Genomic DNA, 19,682 nt, shown 5'->3' on the forward strand with positions numbered 1-19,682 from the left:
TCCTCCTACACTGCCGATTTAGCTCCGAGTTAGTTAGATAACCAGCCCTTCCTAAATTCTACAGTCCTTTAGCTACTCCCTGGTTACACCTATAATCCAATTTGTTATTCAATTGTAGACCCATTCATGGAGAAAGGTCTTGTCTGACGTATTTTAAATGTGGTATGAGACTTTTTTCCCTTTTTTTGGAAGTAAAACACTTCTTTGACAGCTATGACGCAGGGATGACAGTTACAACACGGTGAGCAGTATGGAGAGACCAGAGACACACATGAACATGGACTTCCCCTTTAAAGTAGAGGAATGGACTTATTGTACATGTTAAGGATAAGAGCGTCTGCTACGTGTGGACGTCTGTGTTGTAACCTTAATCCTTTTTGTTTAGGGGAGGGGGGGGTAATGATTATTTGATGATTGTTTGATGTTATTGTTGTCTTGTATGTTAATATCAAAGGACCATGTTGGAAATAAGTGTTCACACTTTCACATGTCATCCCTTGGATTACTGTTTTTACTCGAACCATGAATAGACTCAATCAATCAATCAATCTAACCCTCCGTGTCCCACTCACGCTGCTCTTCACGTCCTTCAGCTTGGGCAGGATGTCCAGGTTGAAGCCGTCCGCCTGCCCTCGACTCCTGTTCCCTCCGTTCATGAAGTTCCCAAAGGCCAGGACCAGACCAAGGACCTGCATCACACCCCCGCCACTCTGCAGGGTCTGGATGGGGAGGGAGAGATGAGAGGGAGGGAGGGGGAGAGAGAGAGAGGGAGAGAGAGAGGGACAGAGAGAGAGGGAGAGAGAGACAGAGAGAGAGAGGGAGAGAGAGAGGGAGAGAGAGAGAGAGAGACAGAGAGGGAGAGAGAGGGAGAGAGAGAGAGGGAGAGAGAGAGGGAGAGAGAGAGAGGGAGAGAGAGAGGGAGAGAGAGAGAGGGAGAGAGAGAGACAGAGAGACAGAGAGACAGACAGAGAGAGAGGGAGAGAGAGAGAGACAGAGACAGAGAGACAGAGAGACAGACAGAGAGAGAAAGAGAGAGAGAGAGAGAGGGAGAGAGAGACAGAGAGAGACAGAGAGAGAGAGGGAGGGAGGGGGAGAGAGAGAGAGGGAGAGAGAGAGGGAGAGAGAGAGAGAGAGGGAGAGAGAGAGAGACAGAGAGAGACAGAGAGAGAGAGACAGAGAGAGACAGAGACAGAGACAGAGACAGAGACAGAGACAGAGAGAGAGAGAGAGAGAGAGAGACAGAGACAGAGAGAGAAAGTAAGTCCCTCTGGATGACAGAGAGAGAGAAGTGGATTCTAGGGGACAACAGTTGTATGTTTCCTTCACACACACACAATCATCCACAATCACAATCAGCCAACATCAATCTCGGCTGCCGCTCCTGTCCAGACCGAGCCCCGGCCGCACACAATAGAGAACCGTATTTGTACAGTAGTATGATAATGGTCTCCGGCCGTACGGGGAAGAAACCCAGACGTCTGCTAGCCCCGTGTCTCTAGAGAGACTAGATTAGAGAGGCACTAACAGGTCTGCCCTCCTGCGAACACACGCACGTGCACACTCACCATGCACACCCTCTGGAGGATTTCCAGCTTGCGCAGGACAGACGAGATGCACTCTGAGAAGGTGGACTGGAAGAGGATGCAGAACACCCGGCCTGAGAAGTTGGGGATCTGATGAAGCTGGAAGAGGAACCTGGACAGGGAGGAGAGGAGAGAGGAGGTTTGAGCAGGGTTCCCCCACACCTTCTGAAACATCACATTCAAGCACTTCAAGGACTTTAAAAGACTAAATTCCCTCAAATTCAAGGACAAAACACGGCATAGTTTGAGACAGAACTAGATTAAAGCATTTATATAATAGGAACTATCCGCTCACAGACAACAATTAAAAAAAGAGAGAGGGGGGAATTCAAGCACTTTCAATGACCCATGTCTATTTTCAAAAACCTTTCTCAAAAAATCTTTCTCAAAAAAAGGCTTTCAAGGACCCGTGGGAACCCTGTTTGAGGGATCTGATTCAGAGGTTTCCATGACAGAGAATGACATCTACAAATGTGCTGAACAAGTACAATAAGTTAGGATAGGACAACAAATTAGGACGACAAGGAAAGCCGTCCGTTTAGGAGTGAGAGACTCACTGTTCAGGTTTGTCCAGGGGCTTGGAGACGTCCTTGTCTTTAGACGACTTCATGTGCTTTTCAATCTTCTCCATCTCGTCCTGTTGTGCTCTCTGCAAAAACAAATACACAACATCAGCTGAACATCAGAATATCAGTAGAACATCAGAATATCAGTAGAACATCAGTAGAACATCAGAATATCAGTTGAACATCAGGCTCCGTAAACAGTAAACCTAAACCACACAAGGCCGGTTTCACCAGACCTTGATTAAGAACTCCAACACTTAACACTAGAACAGCCGTGAGGGGTCATTTGAGTAAACTGAGTAAAGAAAAGTGTTATATCTTTGCACTCGATCAAATTTCAGGACCCTCCTTTCATGACTTTTCCTAGATATGTGCGTTCTACCACCCAGTATCCTTACATTTTCAACATCACATCAGGATAAGCTAGTATGAAGCTATTTTGCTGTTTTTCTGTGTAGGAAGCAAGCTAATTTATAAGCGGCCAACTAGTGGTAGTTGTGTGTAAATAGCAGCTTGAGCTTTGTAAAGAGGCTGTTCTAGTTTTACGCACTTCAGCACTAAAAAGCACCTTCAAATAAACAGAGTGATTTGACAGTGGCAGGTCTTGTCTTAACCGGTGTCCAGGGCAACACCACATTGTGTGGCATCTTTTAGTGTCTCAAATTCAGAAAACGCTACTTTACAAATAGCAGCATTCCGTTCTGCAGCACAGATTCAGACATTTGTTTACACGGCGAGCCGAGGAAAGACCTTTCACAGAACACTGCGCTTAAAGGGAAACCAAACCAAACAGGAGAAAGCCACACTGTGTCAAACATTTCCTGAACTAAAGGCGCTCTTAACATGAGTTAAAGCGGTTAACCCCCCAGAAATTAGGGATAATGTGAGGTTGTGAAACCATGTCTGAGGGCCAATCTTCACCGCGGCCTCCAGAACTAAAATCAGAACGGACAGGAGAGATGCAAAATACATTTTCCCAATGAAATCCTGTGGTGTTCGCGCAGGACAGAACTACGTCTTAGAGCAGGACAGAACTCCGTCCAAGGGTAGACGGATATGTGTTCAGTGTGTTTGTGGGACTGAATGGAGTAGTGAGAGTAATTCTTTCTAGAACCTCGTCTAGTACTTAGACAGGGTTCCCACACTTTCTGAAACATCAAATTCAAGCACCTTTCAAGGACTTTCAAGACTCAATTCCCTCAAATTCAAGGACCCAAAACGGCATAGTTTGAGACAGAACTAGTTAACGAGCTAAGTAAAACAGTTTTGAATATATATACTTTTTTTTGAGAGAGAGAGAGAGAGAGAGAGAGAGAGAGAGAGAGAGACAGACAGACAGAGAGAGAGGGGAATTCAAGCACTTTCAATGACCCTTGTCTATTTTCTAATCTCGAATTCACAAACTTTCAAGCATTTCAAGGACCCGTGAGAACCCTGTATCTAGAACCTAGTCTAGAACCTAGTCTAGAACCTAATCTAGCATCTAGTCTAGAACCTAGAGTCCCTCTTCCTGCAGAAGCCACAGCTTGTAAAACACACACGCACCATCTTCTCAACATGACTAGTCATCCTCCGTCATGCCAAATTGCAATTACAGTGGATGTCGGACGTTGTTGACTAATGACGCAGTGGCGCTCACGGTGAGTCAGTCAGAATGTGTCGGATGCGCCACAGAAACACGGAAAACTCCACTTTTGCCAAAGGAGAGAGTAAACACCTTGGTAAACACTCCCCCTCCACATCAAAGGGACAGATGCCCAGACACCATTTCAAACGCTTCGCAAAAAAAAAGATGGCGTTGAAAAAAAAAAGAAAGGTCTTTGATCAAAGGAGGAATTGGGGGGAGAGGAACCTCTTAAATTGGCGAGAAGAAACTAGAGGCATGAATACCCCCCCTACCCTCATTTAGCAGTCTTGCTCACTCTCAGAGTGACAAGCCTTGAAGACCCTGGTAACAAGGGCCCGGTGTGAACGTAAACTTTTGGGGAGAGAAAACCTGCAGATCCATTAAGCTCCATCGCCGAAATCAATCAAAAAGTTGGAGGAGGAGAGGAGAGAGAACCTTCCAGGCCTAGCTAGCTCCACGCATACTTCTGCAACACTTCAAACGTGGGGCATCAAGCAGGGTGATTAGTATTCTGTTCACTCTGGCATCTGTCTACAAGGGCACATGTTCTGCTTCTCATTTACAGACCCTTTTTTAAAGTGTAAATACTTTTAATAAAAAGCAGCAGGGCCCTTTTTTCCACCGGTGGGTCGGTCGCGGGGGATTGTTGAAACGGGGGGGGGGGGGGGGAACGTAAACGGAGACCCCAGAGAGACGTTATCAAAAGACAATACGGTATAGAAATGTATTCTTTGGCTGGAGACAATCAGTTAAAAAAAGTCTCTCCGGCCGGCCGGCGTGCATGCGGGAGGAGATACACATCAACATGGGTCTGAGAACACATGAACACATGGCCTAAACAAACCCGCTCGCTAGCTAACATGACAGGGAATCATTAGCGGCAGAGAGAGAAACGGGGAGGCATCGAAAAATGCGTGTGTATGTTTTTTCTTTCGGGACGGCGGCTTGCCATCTCCAAATACCGCCTCGGCCTGGGCCTGGGTTTCTGTAATTACTGAATAAGCGTCCCAGACACAAACATCTTAATGTTTCCCTCTGATTCCTTTTCTTCTCCCGGCAGTTGGGGGAAAGAGAGAGAGAGAGAGAGGAGGTTTTTGCTGATGGCGTGGTTTCTCAAAGGGGGGGGAAAGGGAATCGTCTTCAGACTTGTTAAACTACCGGTCTGGTTCTCCTGGGTTCTCCGGGTGCCGTTCTGGAGCGGCTAGGAGCCCCAGGGCTTCCTGCTCCGCTACAGAGAGGGCTCCTGGGTGAGGGGAGGGGAGAGGAGAGAGGAGAGAGAGGAGATGGGGGAGAGAGGAGAAAGAGGGGAGAGGGGAGAGGAGAGGAGAGGAGAGAAGAGAGAGAGCCGGGCCTAGCTGGGCCAGACTACTGCGCTACTCTGTGGTCATAACTTAAGACGAAGGCGACAGGATGGGGTCCTGCACGTTAAGAGCCAAAACAAAAATATAGAAAAACAAACCTTGCCGTCTTGAACCAGCGCCTGGGGCATAGAGAGGGAGGGAGGGAGAGGGAGAGAGAGAGAGAGGGCCTCGGAGAAAGAGACAGACAGAGAGAGAGAGAGAGAGAGAGAGAGCCTCGGAGAGCGAGCGAGCGGAGAGGGAGAGAGAGAACCTCGGACCTTTTCCTTACACTATTTATTGTAACATGTCTAATGCTATTGGACGTTTCCACAGCGATACGACCAGGGTCTGGGTTGGTGGGGAATCGTGGCGTCTCCCCTGGCTAGACATAACCATTTAAGGGACTTCACAGCACCCACACGACTGCCTGACACGTGATAGGCTAATACAGGCTGACAGTCCGGTAATTGATATCAGGTATAAGAGTCTAGAATGCCAAGACATTCTTTTGTGATTTTCTCTTTTAATAAGAGTCGGCGGCATTAATAAAGTCACTTGCGTATGACGTTATGAAAAAAAACTACTAAACATCGCTGAGCTTTCATAAGCATCTTCTCTGACATGGAACAGAGTGCACTTCAGAGTGCACAAATGGGGGCAATTTAGTTTTTATAAGACTAATTCCACCGTAAACAGAACTCGTTCCTGCAGGTCTTGTGGGTTCCATATCTCTGGGTTCCATATTAATTTGTGATATTATTAATGCCGTTTGGGGGATTCTCGTTTGAAGTTTACCAGACAGACTAACTAAAGCTGAATTCTGGGAATGGGTTCCAAGCACACACACACACATCCTGACACAAACAACGTTGTTTTAATTCATGTCATGTATCAAAAGGACAAAAAGGCGACTTGCAGTGTGTCTGGATAAAACTGATGACAAGAGATTAAAATAATAAGAAACTGAACTGTTCAATTGGCTTTCAAATACTGTAGGTTAAAAACCATAAAACCCATTTTGGATTTGATGAAAAACATTCCGCTTTTTTTCCCTACTTTTTCTACTAACTGATGAGGTTCACTACTTCCATTCGAGCTCATTGTTATAATATTCAGTATTCTTATAGTATCCAGTATTCTTAGAATATTCAGTATTGTTATAATATCCAGAATTCTTAGAATATTCAGTATTGTTATAATATCCAGTATTCTTAGAATATTCAGTATTGTTATAATATTTAGTATTCTTAGAATATTCAGTATTGGATGCAACCTCAGAAAATATGTTCAAGTCGAGACTAAAAACCCATCTTTTTAACATTGCCTTTAAATGACTAGATCATTAAATGATGATTCTATAATGATTGGAGCACTTTGAGCTTCAACGTTTGCAGGAAAAGCGCTATACAAATAAAAAGTTATTATAATCTAAAAGTTATTATATTCTCCACTGATTTATGTGGTAACTTACTAAACAGAAATCTCTTTAATATGTTTGTTGACGCTAAATATTTAGCCACACGTCAAACCTAGGTTTTGATATTTCACACCAGCATCTAGTATGCATGCATGGGCAATACATTAACTCACATAGCGGCACTATGGAGTATGCTATGCTAGTGGAGTATGCTATGCTAGTGGAGTATGCTATGCTAGTGGAGTATGCTATGCTAGTGTGGATCCTGGCAGGCAGCCAGCGGGAGTGGGTGGGTGAGGGCTGGGTGAGGGCTGGCAGTACATCTCCTGTTCAGGAGCGGCCCGCCAAGACCCCAGAGTACCAGGATGTAGGGCTCGGAGGGGTGATAACTCACACACTCACACACTCGCTCACACACCTCACACACACTCACACACTCACACACATGCTCACAGCCAGCAGCCAGGCCCAGACAAACACAGTGGATGAAATAAGCACTTAGACACAAACGGGCTCTTCCTCCTCGTTGCTAATTGAGCTCTCTCTCGGGGGCGTCTTCAGCCAATTAGGAAACAAACCTGTGTGGTTTAGTTCAGTTCAGCGCTCGTATAGGAAACCAGACCCAGAACGTGAACCCATGCCGTTCTGCAGCTCGGTGCTAAAGTGGAGAAAGTTGACTTAAGTATGTAACATCTTCTACCCTTCACCTGTGGTGACCTGGGGTCATCCTTACATTTACCTCCACCTGTGGTAACCTAGGGTCAGAGGTCAGATGCTTACGTTTTCATAGAGGGCTTGTAGCGTCTCCAGATCCACCACCGTGTTGTCCAGGTTCAGGATGGCTAGAGAGAGAGAGAGAGAGAGAGAGAGGGGAGAGAGAGAGAAACAGAGAGAGGGGGGGAGGAGAGGGAGAGAGAGAGAGAGGGGGGGGAGAGAGAGAGAGGGGGGGGGGGGAGAGAGAGAGGGAGAGAGGGGGGGGAGAGAGAGAAGAGTCAAGTTGTCAGTTGTTCTGAAGGGAGAGTGGACAGTCCAACAAAGCTGACATGGTAGGCGTCTCTCCGTCGATCGCTAGGCTACGGGGGGGCCTGCTGACGGCTCCTCTGAGCTTACGGACAGACGCACGGACGGGCCTCGGGGACAAAACAAGCGGCGGAGCCAAGTCTTAAACAACCTCCGCACCCCCCTCAGCCCCCCCTCCCCTCCCGCAAAGCCGGCGAGCGGGTCGAGGCGCCGAGACGCCGGCGGGTGGAGATCAGGCGGGGGGGGGGGGGGCGGGGGGGCTTACCGCTTCAGAGGTCTGAGAACAGCCCTGGTGAGAAAATACTATAAGGTGGGGGGGAGGAGGGGAGGAGGGGGTACAGCAGACACCAAGTAAGTTCAAACCCTGACACTGGCTGGGCACGGGGGAGCACGGCGCGGACTAATCCCTGGAAGACCCCCTGATCAGGGTCAAACCCTCTGTGCGCTAAAGCCGACAGCTTTGGAGCAGATTTGGGCAGATTTCTTTCCTATTCCCACAGAGTTCACAGTGCCACCCACAGCCCCCCCGCCCCCTCCCCCACAGCCCCCCTACCCCCCCTCTCCTCCTTCCCTCTCCATGGCCCCTCCCACCCCCCAAGCTTGACACCACTAAGGAGATTAATAGGGGTGTGATGAGTCGGGCAGCAATTAAGTAAATTTGGCCGGTAAAAAGGCTCTCTCTCTCAGTCTCTCTCTCCATCTCTCTCTCTCTCTCTGTCTGTCTCTCTCTCTGTCTCTCTCTCTCTCTCTCTCTGGACACTCTGCCCCTCTGACACACACACACAACTCTCTCTGCTGCTTAACCCAAACAACCTCTTAACAACACACTCCTACAGGTTTAATGTGTAACGCAGACTCAAAAGGAAATAGAACAAGAGAAACACAAATGTGATTTTAATTAATCTCATTAATTATCAGGTTTTGGGGGGAAAATTTTTTTTTTTTTTTTACCCGGTGTAGAAACAGTCAACAAACCGTCACATCTCTACCAGTCGACCGCAGGCTGGCTGCAACCTCTAGTCGGTCATTCCTTTGTGTGTCTTTATCTCACCTGTGGGTTGACCGAGCCAGAGGTAACACTAGCCCAGACGACACACACACACACACACACACACACACACACACACTCACACCCCCCCACACACACACACACACAGGTCTGGCAGGCTCGCCTCCAGCCCTGCTACAGAAGGGCACGTTTGTCTAACCAACATACAATCAGCATGCCAACACCGCGGCTGAGACACACTCTTGCTGATGAAAGACGTTTTTTTTTTTTTTTTTACCTCAAATCTGTCAAAGAACAAAAGAGGTTGTGTTTAAATTCCTGATGTCGCCTTTTTGTCTCGGCACGAGGATCTGGCGCCTCGAACTGTAATCCTTTAAAAGTAAATGTTTGAACACAAACAGAGCTGAAGTTGTCGACTGTTTAATCTAAGATATAGTATTACACCCCGGGCCTTTAACAGGAGTGTGTGTGTGTGTGTGTGTGTGTGTGTGTGTGTGTGTGCACAGAGACCGCTGCTGCAGGAAGGCTGCCCGCGCCTCCCACACACTGCGTGTTTGAATTAACACCTCCACCATTAAAGGTCGGGGAAGTCCACACAGGGCAGATTCCATGGATGCTTTGTAGCTGTGAACACTAGAACATACAAACAACAGGACAAGATGAGGGGATGAGGGGGGGGGAGGACCGACGCGTTTAGGAGAAGAAAGGAGGAGAAATGGAGGTCTGGTAACGGTGGTCTGAATGTGTATATTTTTCACTGGGAACATACAGTAAAAATGGGGAAAATGTGTTGTTTTAATGTATGCTGTGGTAGGGAAGTATGTATGCACTCTACACTCTAAAGCCCTTTGACGAGCAAAAAAAAAACGTAGAACGTGTTATTCAGTCGTTAGCAGTTTATTTCTGAACTGCAACGGATGGTAGCAATGAAAAACATCTCGACAGGTGTGAAGTCGACGAGAAGCAGACACACACGCGGATCAAACGAGACTCATTAAAATCAAATCCAGACATATTTCCATAAAGGAAACGGAATAGGGAGGAGGAGGATTCCGGAATCCATGTTTATCATTCTTTTATACGTCGGAATGAAATTAAAACCTGTATGTATGCAATAGCATTAACGATAGAATATGTATACATACAAGACATTCTACAGGGTGAGGGTTTGTTAGTAGAAATGACACTTCAAAACAAATCACAGGAAAAAAAAGAATGTGTTATTTGGTTTACTGGCTGCCTGCCCTCCAAACAGAGCTAGTATGTCCACATACTGACACACTGATGTCTGCACTTACAAGGCTGAACGCACAGACACACCCTGCTCCAACAAGCGCAGAATAATCCAGAACATCAAGAACACCAGACTGCCGGGTGTTGAGTCAGAGGTTCTTCAAGGCCTTCCAGTTCAGACCAAAGGATCACGTAGGAGTGAGAAAGGGACATGGTTCACAAGCCAGTGTGAGCTGTGAAGTACATGGGGTATTAAGATAGTGATGTGTTAAAGCTGATCTGAAGGTATCCTGTGTAATGCTGTGCGTGGGAAACACACCTACGGTAATATCTACAGGTACAATAATAGATCATATCTTAATAAGTTAAGTGGTAGTAGCGGTCTTATAGCCAAGGGTTTCAGATAAACAATGTTTAGAAGTCACCGAGGTTCATGAAAGACTTTAGGTATTCATATTTGACGTAATATTTACAAAAACAAACAAACAAAACCCCCATTATAGCTATATCAAGCTGTTGCCAATGTACATAGCCGTGCTTATCAAACAAGTTGGACTCTGTGGCTCTGACTTTTAGTGCTTACAGCAAAGTCTGGATCCCACACGTAATGGAATCGTGAGAATAATGATATCTAGAACCTAGTTTGGTACCTAGAGGGACTGTCTCTGTACTCTCTCTTCCTGCAGAAGCTAGAACATGCACAGGGTTCCCACACCTGCTGAAACATCACATTCAAGCACCTTTCAAGGACTTTCAAGACTCAATTCCCTCAAATTCATGGACCCAATGGTAAATTCCAATTTCCAAAACCCAATAGCACCTTATTCCAAAGCACTTTACAACTGCCCATTCACCCATTCACACACACATTCACACACCAATGGCGGCAAGCTGCCATGCAAGGCGCCGGCCCGCTCACTGGGAGCAATTTGGGGTTCAGTGTCTTGCCCAAGGACACTTCGACGTGTAGCCAGCCGGGGCTCGAACCAACCTTGCGATCATTAGATGCCGGCTCTACCTCCTGAGACACAGCCTCCACCTCCACCAGCCTCTACCTCCTGAGACACAGCCTCTACCTCCACCAGCCTCTACCTCCTGAGACACAGCCTCTACCTCCTGAGACACAGCCTCTACCTCCTGAGACACAGCCTCTACCTCCTGAGACACAGCCTCTACCTCCTGAGACACAGCCTCTACCTCCACCAGCCTCTACCTCCTGAGACACAGCCTCTACCTCCTGAGACACAGCCTCTACCTCCTGAGACACAACCTCTACCTCCTGAAACACAGCCTCTACCTCCTGAGACACAGCCTCTACCTCCTGAGACACAGCCTCTACCTCCTGAGACACAGCCTCTACCTCCTGAGACACAGCCTCTACCTCCTGAGACACAGCCTCTACCTCCTGAGACACAGCCTCTACCTCCTGAGACACAGCCTCTACCTCCTGAGACACAGCCTCTACCTCCTGAGACACAGCCTCTACCTCCTGAGACACAGCCTCTACCTCCTGAGACACAGCCTCTACCTCCTGAGACACAGCCTCTACCTCCTGCGCCACAGCCGCCCCACCAACCAGGGCTCTTCCATAGGCCACATCTGACCTGGGGACAGTCCAGGCTGGACCCCAACTAGAGAAGATATTAACTCAGATGATGACTGGGTGGAAGTGGGATAAGGACAGGGCAGGACAGCAGCAGGATAGGCCGATATGGTAACCATAACAACATGGTAACCATAACAACATGGTAACCATAACAACATGGTTCCACTGGAGGCCAGTCAATCAGACAGTCTCAGAGACACAGGAGTCATGTGTATTTCATCCAATCGGCCAATGAAATCCTACGACAGAACGGGGGGGATGAGGGGGGGAGAGAAACTAAGCAAATCAGGTTTTTACGAAGAACCCACAACTATGTCATAATGGGTTGTATGTTCAGGTTTTGCGGGTTGCAGAAGAATTAATAATGCATGTTGAGAAACAGTTCACATTGGATCGCATTTCCTTCACATTTCTGAATGACACAATTGATCGGAACTCTTTGGAAATAATCACATTTTCGGAGGGGGAAAAATCAGGATGTTTATTCATGTTTTTTTGGGGCTAATTACATCAATCCAAGTCCACACGCGATAATTAGTTTGAGAGGCGAACTTCAGTCTGTCTGGCTTTAGACACTTCACAGTGTTACAACCATGTGGCTCTATGTCTCTCTACAACAGCCACAGCCAAGGTCTCACACATCAGCCAATAACACATTACATACATACATATACACATCTCAAAAATATTAGTTTCGCTTTGACATTATGTGGTATTTTTGTGTACATCGAGAGCGACCAGAAAATCTAGGGAATCTATTTTTAAAGTCAATGTTGGAACAACAAAATGTGGGAAAGGGTGACTACCTCCTGAAGGCACTGGATGTAGCGTCTCTCTGTTTTGCCAAAACAATAATCCTGAAGTGCTTTGATCTCCACACAGAGAGACAGCAGCTTAAGAACATTAACTTTGTTTACTACAGTATGGCTAGTATACATTTTCCCACAAACAACTCCCCCTTCCTCTCCTCCCTCCCTCTTGACTCCGCCCACCCTGCCTATGGAAGCCACACGGTATGGTTAGCACCGGTAACCACGGAGACACAGATGCCAGTCGAGCCTCCCGTTGTTCATTTGGTTCTCATTATTAACAACTCCAACCCCACGGGAGGGGGAAAGGACCATGTCATTGTTTTCAGATTTTCTGAGAGAGAGAGAGAGAGAGAGAGAGAGGGTAGAGAGAGATAGGGTAGAGAGAGAGAGAGAGAGAGAGAGAGAGGAGAGAGGAGAGAGGAGAGAGGAGAGAGGAGAGAGGAGAGGAGAGAGAGAGAGGAGAGAGAGAGAAGATGAGGGAGAGAGAGGAGAGAGAAAAAGAGAAAGGAGAGAGAGAGAGAAGACAGACAGAGAGAGGAGAGAGGAGAGAGAGAGACTTGACGGAGACTCTCCATCTGTGAGCTTCCAGAATATCACGCACTGCCTGGCGCCTGCTAGGCCGCTCGCTAGGCAACTAGCGCTCCATGTGTGGAGGGAAGTCTGGTGACGTCACCGGCACAGCCGTGTTCAATGCTCTGAGTTTCACAACAGAACAGTTTCATGTCTCTCAAAGAAACGTCAATCAAATATTAAGGGGTGTGTATGTGTGTGTGGTTTTGTTTGGAGAGGAGAGGAGGGTAAAGGGAATGGTTCATTTCTTCATTCTTGCTGGTGGAACACATCGAGAGAAGCTGCCCTCTATACGGGCCTTTGTGTGTGACCTCAAAACCAAATATTCATCCATGTTTCCATCTCAGACACACAAAGAGCAAAGGACACAGACTGTAAAATGTACAGTGCTGCAGTATTTTTTGAAAACAGTACCACTCAGAATGTTATTCAAACACGGGATCAAACAGAATTGCGTTTCGCTGAAACATTCTTTCTACAGAGAATAAAATAATGTGGTGGTGAGAGACATGAATACTCAGTCTGGACTTCCTGAAGGTTTGGGCTAGTTTAGGCCAAGAGAGAGAGAGGGGGGGGGATGGAGAGAGAGAGAGAGAGAGAGAGAGACAGCGAGAGGAGAGAGAGAAACAGAGAGAGAGAGACAGAGGGAGGGCGGGAGATGGAGAGAGAGCAAGAGAGACAGCGAGAGGGCAGAGAGAGGGAGAGGGAGAGAGAGAGAGGAGAGAGAGACAGAGAGGGAGAGAGAGGGAGAGGGAGAGAAAGGGAAACAGCAAGAGGGGAGAGAAAGAGAGGAGAGAGAGACAGCAAGAGGGGAGAGAAAGAGAGGAGAGAGAGACAGCAAGAGGGGAGAGAAAGAGAGGAGAAAGAGACAGTGAGAGGGGAGAGAAAGAGAGGAGAGAGAGACAGCAAGAGGGGAGAGAAAGAGAGGAGAAAGAGACAGTGAGAGGGGAGAGAAAGAGAGCGAGGCAGCAAGAGAGAGGAGAGAGAGACAGCAAGAGAGAGAGACAGCCAGAGAGAGAGACAGTGTGAGAGAGAGACAGCGAGAGGGGAGGGAGAGAGAGACAGCCAGAGAGAGAGACAGCCTGTTGGATGTGAGCTGGTCTAAGATAACCATTGTGGTCAAATTTGGCCACAGGAATGTTTAGAAATGCAAAACAAAATAAAATAAGGCATTTCAAAACATTTCCCTCCCGTCCTCCGCTCCTACTGAATGAGATTCCTGCGTCAGGAGAACCTTCAGGAACGTGGTCCTCAGTCATAATGCTGTTTAGACGCTATCAGGAGATCAAGACAAGGAAATGTGTTCCTTTGGTGGCACAGGAAAGCTGGGGGACTCTACGTGACTTCTGAGGCTGTCTGAGCAGCTAAACAATGACAGCAGCAACAACAACAACAACAACAACAACAACCGACAGAGAGGCGGCCAGTCAACAACCAGGAGTATGAGTCACTCTGACGCAGGGAGACGCTACGATAACTAGAAAGGAAAGCAGGGTTCCCACACCTTCTGAAACATCACATTCAAGCACCTTTCAAGGACTTTCAAGACTCAATTCTTGAGTTCAAGGACCCAACACGGCAGTTTGAGACAGAGCTAGATGAGAATTTATATAATAGGAACTATCCGCTCAGACAACATTTAAAAAGAGAGGCTTGAATGCGTGAACACTAGATGGTCTCTTGCCTTCTCTACCACAGCACAGCAAAACAATATATTGTGAAATATGTGTGAAGTTACTGTGTTAAGTTAGGCAATGTGACTTATCTACTATAATTAGGTAAAACATTTTTAAAAATATATTAAAAAAAAAAAAATTTGAGAGAGGGAGAGGGGAATTCAAGCAGGACATGTGGCCAGCCGGGGCTCGAACCGCCGATCTGCCAACCTTGAGATCATTAGACGGCAGCTCTACCTCCTGCACCACAGTCAGAAAGGACATCCACCCACCCACCCTCTCATATCTATCCACCCTCTCTCTCTCTCTCATATCTACCCACCCTCTCTCTCGCTCTCTCTCATATCTCTCCACCCTCTCTCTCTCATATCTACCCACCCTCTATCCTCCCCCCACCCTCTCGGTGACTCACCATGCTGGATGTCCTTCATGTCGAGGTGCAGGCTGGACATCAGGATCCCCACCGCCTGAGACCGCTTGTTGTTCAGCAGCTTGGCAACCTGGAGGAACACACAGGGACAGACGGACATCAGTCATACAACCTGGAACACACAGGGACAGACTGAGAGTCATATGTGCACTGAGAGGTCACATCTTACCAGACTGATGTGTACTATATATACCACAAAGGCACAGAGTTGTTGGTGATTTGTCTGAGGACTGTGTATATACACACAGTACCGTATAGTCAACACGCCAGAGAGAGAGACAGAGAGAGAGACAGCGAGAGAGAGAGACAGTGAGAGAGACAGAGACAGAGACAGCGAGAGCTAGACAGAGACAGAGACAGAGACAGAGAGAGAGAGAGAGAGAGAGAGAGACACTCGCGATGCTGTTGGGTTCCCTCTCTCAGAGGCCAGTGGTCGTGATGGCAAATTGATTTTTAAAAAGCCTGACATCCCTTTAAGCCGTGACCAGCTTCTCTGACATGTATAATCTCCTGTTTGGAAGTGTTCATTGGAAGCAGATGTTGTCTGAGTGTACCGGCCTGTTCATGGGGCGGGTCAGACACCCGGGCTAGAACCATGGAGCCTAGGAACACCAACGGACCTCCTGCACTACTACTGTTCACATCCATGTTGCCTGGTGACTACCACCTCTCACTAGGTACACACACACACACACACACATCAGGTACACACACACACACACATCAGGTACACACACACACACATCAGGTACACACACACACACCAGAACCAGAACAACGTGGGAATACGACTGACTGAATACGACAAACAGTGATAACAGGTCTTCTGACGCTGGTTTTCTCTGTGTAACACAAAAGAAGAGATTTGGTGAGGCTGCATTCTCATTTTATGCACCCAGATTGTGTCTCACTGCCAGTTTACATTAGGGATGCAACCTCAACAAATATGTTCAAGTCAAGACTAAAAACCCATCTTTTTAATATTGCCTTTAAATGATGATTATATAATGATTGGAGCACTTTGAGCTGCAACGTGAGCTGCAACGTTTGCAGGAAAAGCGCTATAATTGTATCATCATCATTATTATTATCATCATTATAACGAGGTCATGGTTTCTGTACTACGTTGTGTCAGGGCGAACATTCAGCTTCGGCAGAAAAATCACACGCTGTTTTTTCTGCTGACCCTCGCGTCTTATCAACTCTACAGCATGGCGTCAATATTCTGCCTGTAATCAGAACCTGTAATCAGAACCGTTTGGTGATATGCTGGATTACATTTCCTCCTTCTGGACCCAGGGCTCCCAGGCCCGCTCTGGCAGAGCAATTAAGGAACGAGGAAAACAACAATAAAGAAAAAAAACTAAAGATATGAGGGAGTGGTGAGAAAAAAGCAAAGCAGTCAGTCTGTACGTGATTAGAAATGAACGGCGTTCGTTTCCCCCTCAGCGACCAGCTGGGACACACTCTGCCTCCGCGCTGGGCCGCCCTGATTAAATAATTTGCTTGGGGGAGCTTTTAAGGCCAGGGCAGGCCAGTCTGCTTGGAGAGAGGGAGGGAGGGAGGGGGGGGGAGTAGCCCCGGTCACCTCACCGCAAGACCGGAGCACCGCGTGTGCTTCGTCCCCCCCCCTCCCCCCTCCCTCCCTCCATCCATCCCTCCCTCCCTCCATCCCGCCCCAACAAAAAGCTATTCTCTTTTAAAAAGAGTAAAAAAAGTAAAAATGTGTTTCTAGATGTTTATCACCGCTGTGGACAATGGGCAGTTCTCCCCAGCAGCGAGGCCGGAGCAGAGAGCTGGCACCCGTGTCTGGAAACATCTCTCAACCAGAGCAGCCGTGTCGTACACGACCGTAAACGCTCCCTGACAACGTCAAAGGGAAGACCGCGGGACCGCCTCACCCTCCTCACCTTCCTCCCGGCGTTCGGCGGTGTCATCCGGGGTGTGTTCGTTCAGAGAGGTGAAACGTTCACCGTGTCGACAGATCTAGACCACGCACCGGAGCTGACCTGACTTCCTGTTTTACAGGACAAGACGTGCAGCTATTCTACACAACACATCTCCATCTGAACCTTCTGGAAGTGTTGCTACCCTCCTGAACAGGCCACAGAAGGACCCGTCGACCAGAACCAAACCAAATAAGGTTCCTCGGAGGTTACACAGGGGAGAGGGAATCACTCCTGACTTGACGTGTGATGACATGTGGGATGAAAGGCCTTCGGGCTTCTTGACTGTTAAACAGCGCACGGAGGGAACACACACTTCCATAACTGATTGACGCTGTACATTCCATAGCCAATTAGGGCCGAGCGCTGACGTCAATGGTAATTGTGACATCACAGGGCAGGGTTAGGCCGTAAACAACGTAAACAATGGGGGAAAAGGTCAGTTCCGCGTCAGTTACGTAAGCAGGAAGTGTATCGATTTCTGTTCTTATGACGACTGATGTATGGATGGTTCTAAACTAAAGTCGCTTTTGGATAAAAGCATCTGCTTAAATGTAAAAAATGTAATGCAATTGACGTGTAGAAGCATGACTCTGGCCTTACCATGCGGTATGAAAGATGTCTTTGACCGAGATTTTTTATTAAATGAGGTTGAGATGAATAGACGGCATTGTGGATACACATATATTAGAGGATGACGTATATTTTTATGGTCGATTCCCGCAATGCCTTACCCGACCTAACCTGACAACCCAAGACTAACCCAGACATACCAGAACCATTTACAAATGCTGCGTTTGCCTGTAATCACCTCATAAAGCAACTCTCCATCGAGCTCCTGCACTGAAAAAACCTGCTTCTGAAAAAAAAAAAAACTGCGACCAGCAATCATACATCCGTACTTAAACACTCAATTCCTGGCATGCCTCCTGTAATTCAACTAAAGAAAACATGTTACTTTATCTAAAGAAACTATTTCCGGGGGCAACTTCCGACAGCTCGAGGAAGAAAATTCCAATTATTTCAATCAGTTTGTGTCTGAGGTAATGTCTTAAACATGGACCACAGGCTGCATTCTCACTGGGACTGTGGTACATCAAAAGTGATATTCTTTACCCAAGTATTTAGGAGGTCAATCGCAGAAACAACTGGAATGCCCAAACACTTTATTTGGCAACTCAAAATTGCATCCAGATTTACCACAGAAAACACAACTTTGCAGAAAAAGAAGGTACATCACAATGCAAAAATGTAAAGACTATAGTGGAAAAAAAAAATGCTCTGGATATAAAAATAAATAAATAGCGTATATAGTTGGGAATACAGCTTACTGATAGAAATGGGGGGGGGGGGATTTAGCAGGAAACCTAAAGGCACATGTGGTGCAGTGAAAAAGGCTTGGGAAAAAAATGTTGCTTGTTTTTGAGGAGCGTTATAAAAGTAAATGGCTGCTAGCGCTGAGGAATGGAGGCCGTCTATCTACAGTAGGCTATAAAAGCGGTTTTCCTCTCTGAGGCGACAGCTGCTTAGACTTTGCGTTAGCGGTCGCGCGGCGGAGGAGAGAGAGGGAACACTTCCTTGTTCCTGGAAGAACAATGAAGCCACAGACGCCAGAACACCTCAGAACCTTCCAGAACCCTAACCCTCGCCCTGTCTGTCTGTCTCTCCCTGCCTGTCTGTCTCTCTGTCCGAGAGGACAGACCAGAACACCTCAGAACGTTCCAGAACCTTCCTGTCTGTCTGTGTGTCCCTGTCTGTGTGTCTGTGTGTCCCTGTGTGTGTGTCCCTGTGTGTGTGTGTCTGTGTGTGTGTCCCTGTCTGTGTGTCCCTGTCTGTGTGTCCCTGTCTGTGTGTCTCTGTCTGTGTGTCTCTGTCTGTGTGTCTCTGTCTGTGTGTCTCTGTCTGTGTGTCTCTGTCTGTGTGTCTCTGTCTGTGTGTCTCTGTCTGTGTGTCTCTGTCTGTGTGTCTCTGTCTGTGTGTCCCTGTCTGTGTGTCCCTGTCTGTGTCCCTGTCTGTGTGTCTCTGTCTGTGTGTCTCTGTCTGAGAGGAGAGACCAGAACACCTCAGAACGTTCCAGAACCTTCCTGTCTGTCTGTCTGTCCCTGTCTGTCTGTCCCTGTCTGAGAGGAGACCAGTAATGTTTCTGTCTGTCTGAGGAGACCAGTAACGTTCCTGTCTGTCTCCCTGTCTGTCTGTCCCTGTCTGTCTGAGGAGAGACCAGTAACATTCCTGTCTGTCTCTCCCTGTCTGTCTCTAACCTTAACCCTCTCCCTGTCTGTCTCTCCCTGTCTGTCTGAGAGGAGAGACCAGAGCATCGGGGGAGGCCCGGCTACTGCATGTCTCTAAACGCCGGGGCCGACGCTACTTTTATTGATGACAGACCCTCCCCCCCTGCACCAGCGACTCCCCTCCCACCCTGCAGTGTGATCGAACGTCCTGTCAAAACACCAGAGATTTATGGCGGGGGTCTTATGAAATCTTCATATGTACGTGGTTAAGCTTGGGCATACGTCCTTACAGGGAAAAGGGGAAAACAAGAGATGGCCGACGCGGAATCCATTTCACTACGCAGTCACCTCCCTGTGGTCAGGATAGAGATCTGTGTCCCCAGGGAAGCTCTGACGGCTCTGATGTTCAATCATTGCAGGATAGTGGCTTTTTTTTTACGCAACACACTTCCAGAAATGTAATCGATTATTTGAATTAACTGAATTCCAGCCATAGATGATAGCGGTTGTGGCACAGGAGGTTAGAGCTGGCGTCTAATGATCGCAAAGGTCGGCAGATCGGCGGTTCGAACCCCCGGCTGGCCACGTGTCAAGGTGTCCTCGGGCAAGACACTGAACC

General features: G+C 47.6%; 1 protein-coding gene across 1 annotated transcript in view; it reads right to left on the minus strand.

Annotated features, from left to right (window-relative positions):
* Positions 1–19,682, minus strand: part of fmn2b (formin 2b) — a gene marked incomplete at both ends in the record, with an annotated part of 78,056 nt that overhangs the window by 30,063 nt on the left and 28,311 nt on the right. The window contains 5 exons of the mRNA XM_080541877.1: positions 573–719; positions 1,566–1,695; positions 2,141–2,232; positions 7,314–7,375; positions 14,872–14,959. Coding sequence (XP_080398003.1) covers positions 573–719; positions 1,566–1,695; positions 2,141–2,232; positions 7,314–7,375; positions 14,872–14,959 — 519 coding nt within the window. The remainder of the gene's footprint in view (positions 1–572; positions 720–1,565; positions 1,696–2,140; positions 2,233–7,313; positions 7,376–14,871; positions 14,960–19,682) is intronic.

Source organism: Nansenia antarctica (assembly GCF_963989245.1).
Source record: "Nansenia antarctica genome assembly, chromosome: 11".
Taxonomy (NCBI): Eukaryota; Metazoa; Chordata; class Actinopteri; order Argentiniformes; family Microstomatidae; genus Nansenia; species Nansenia antarctica.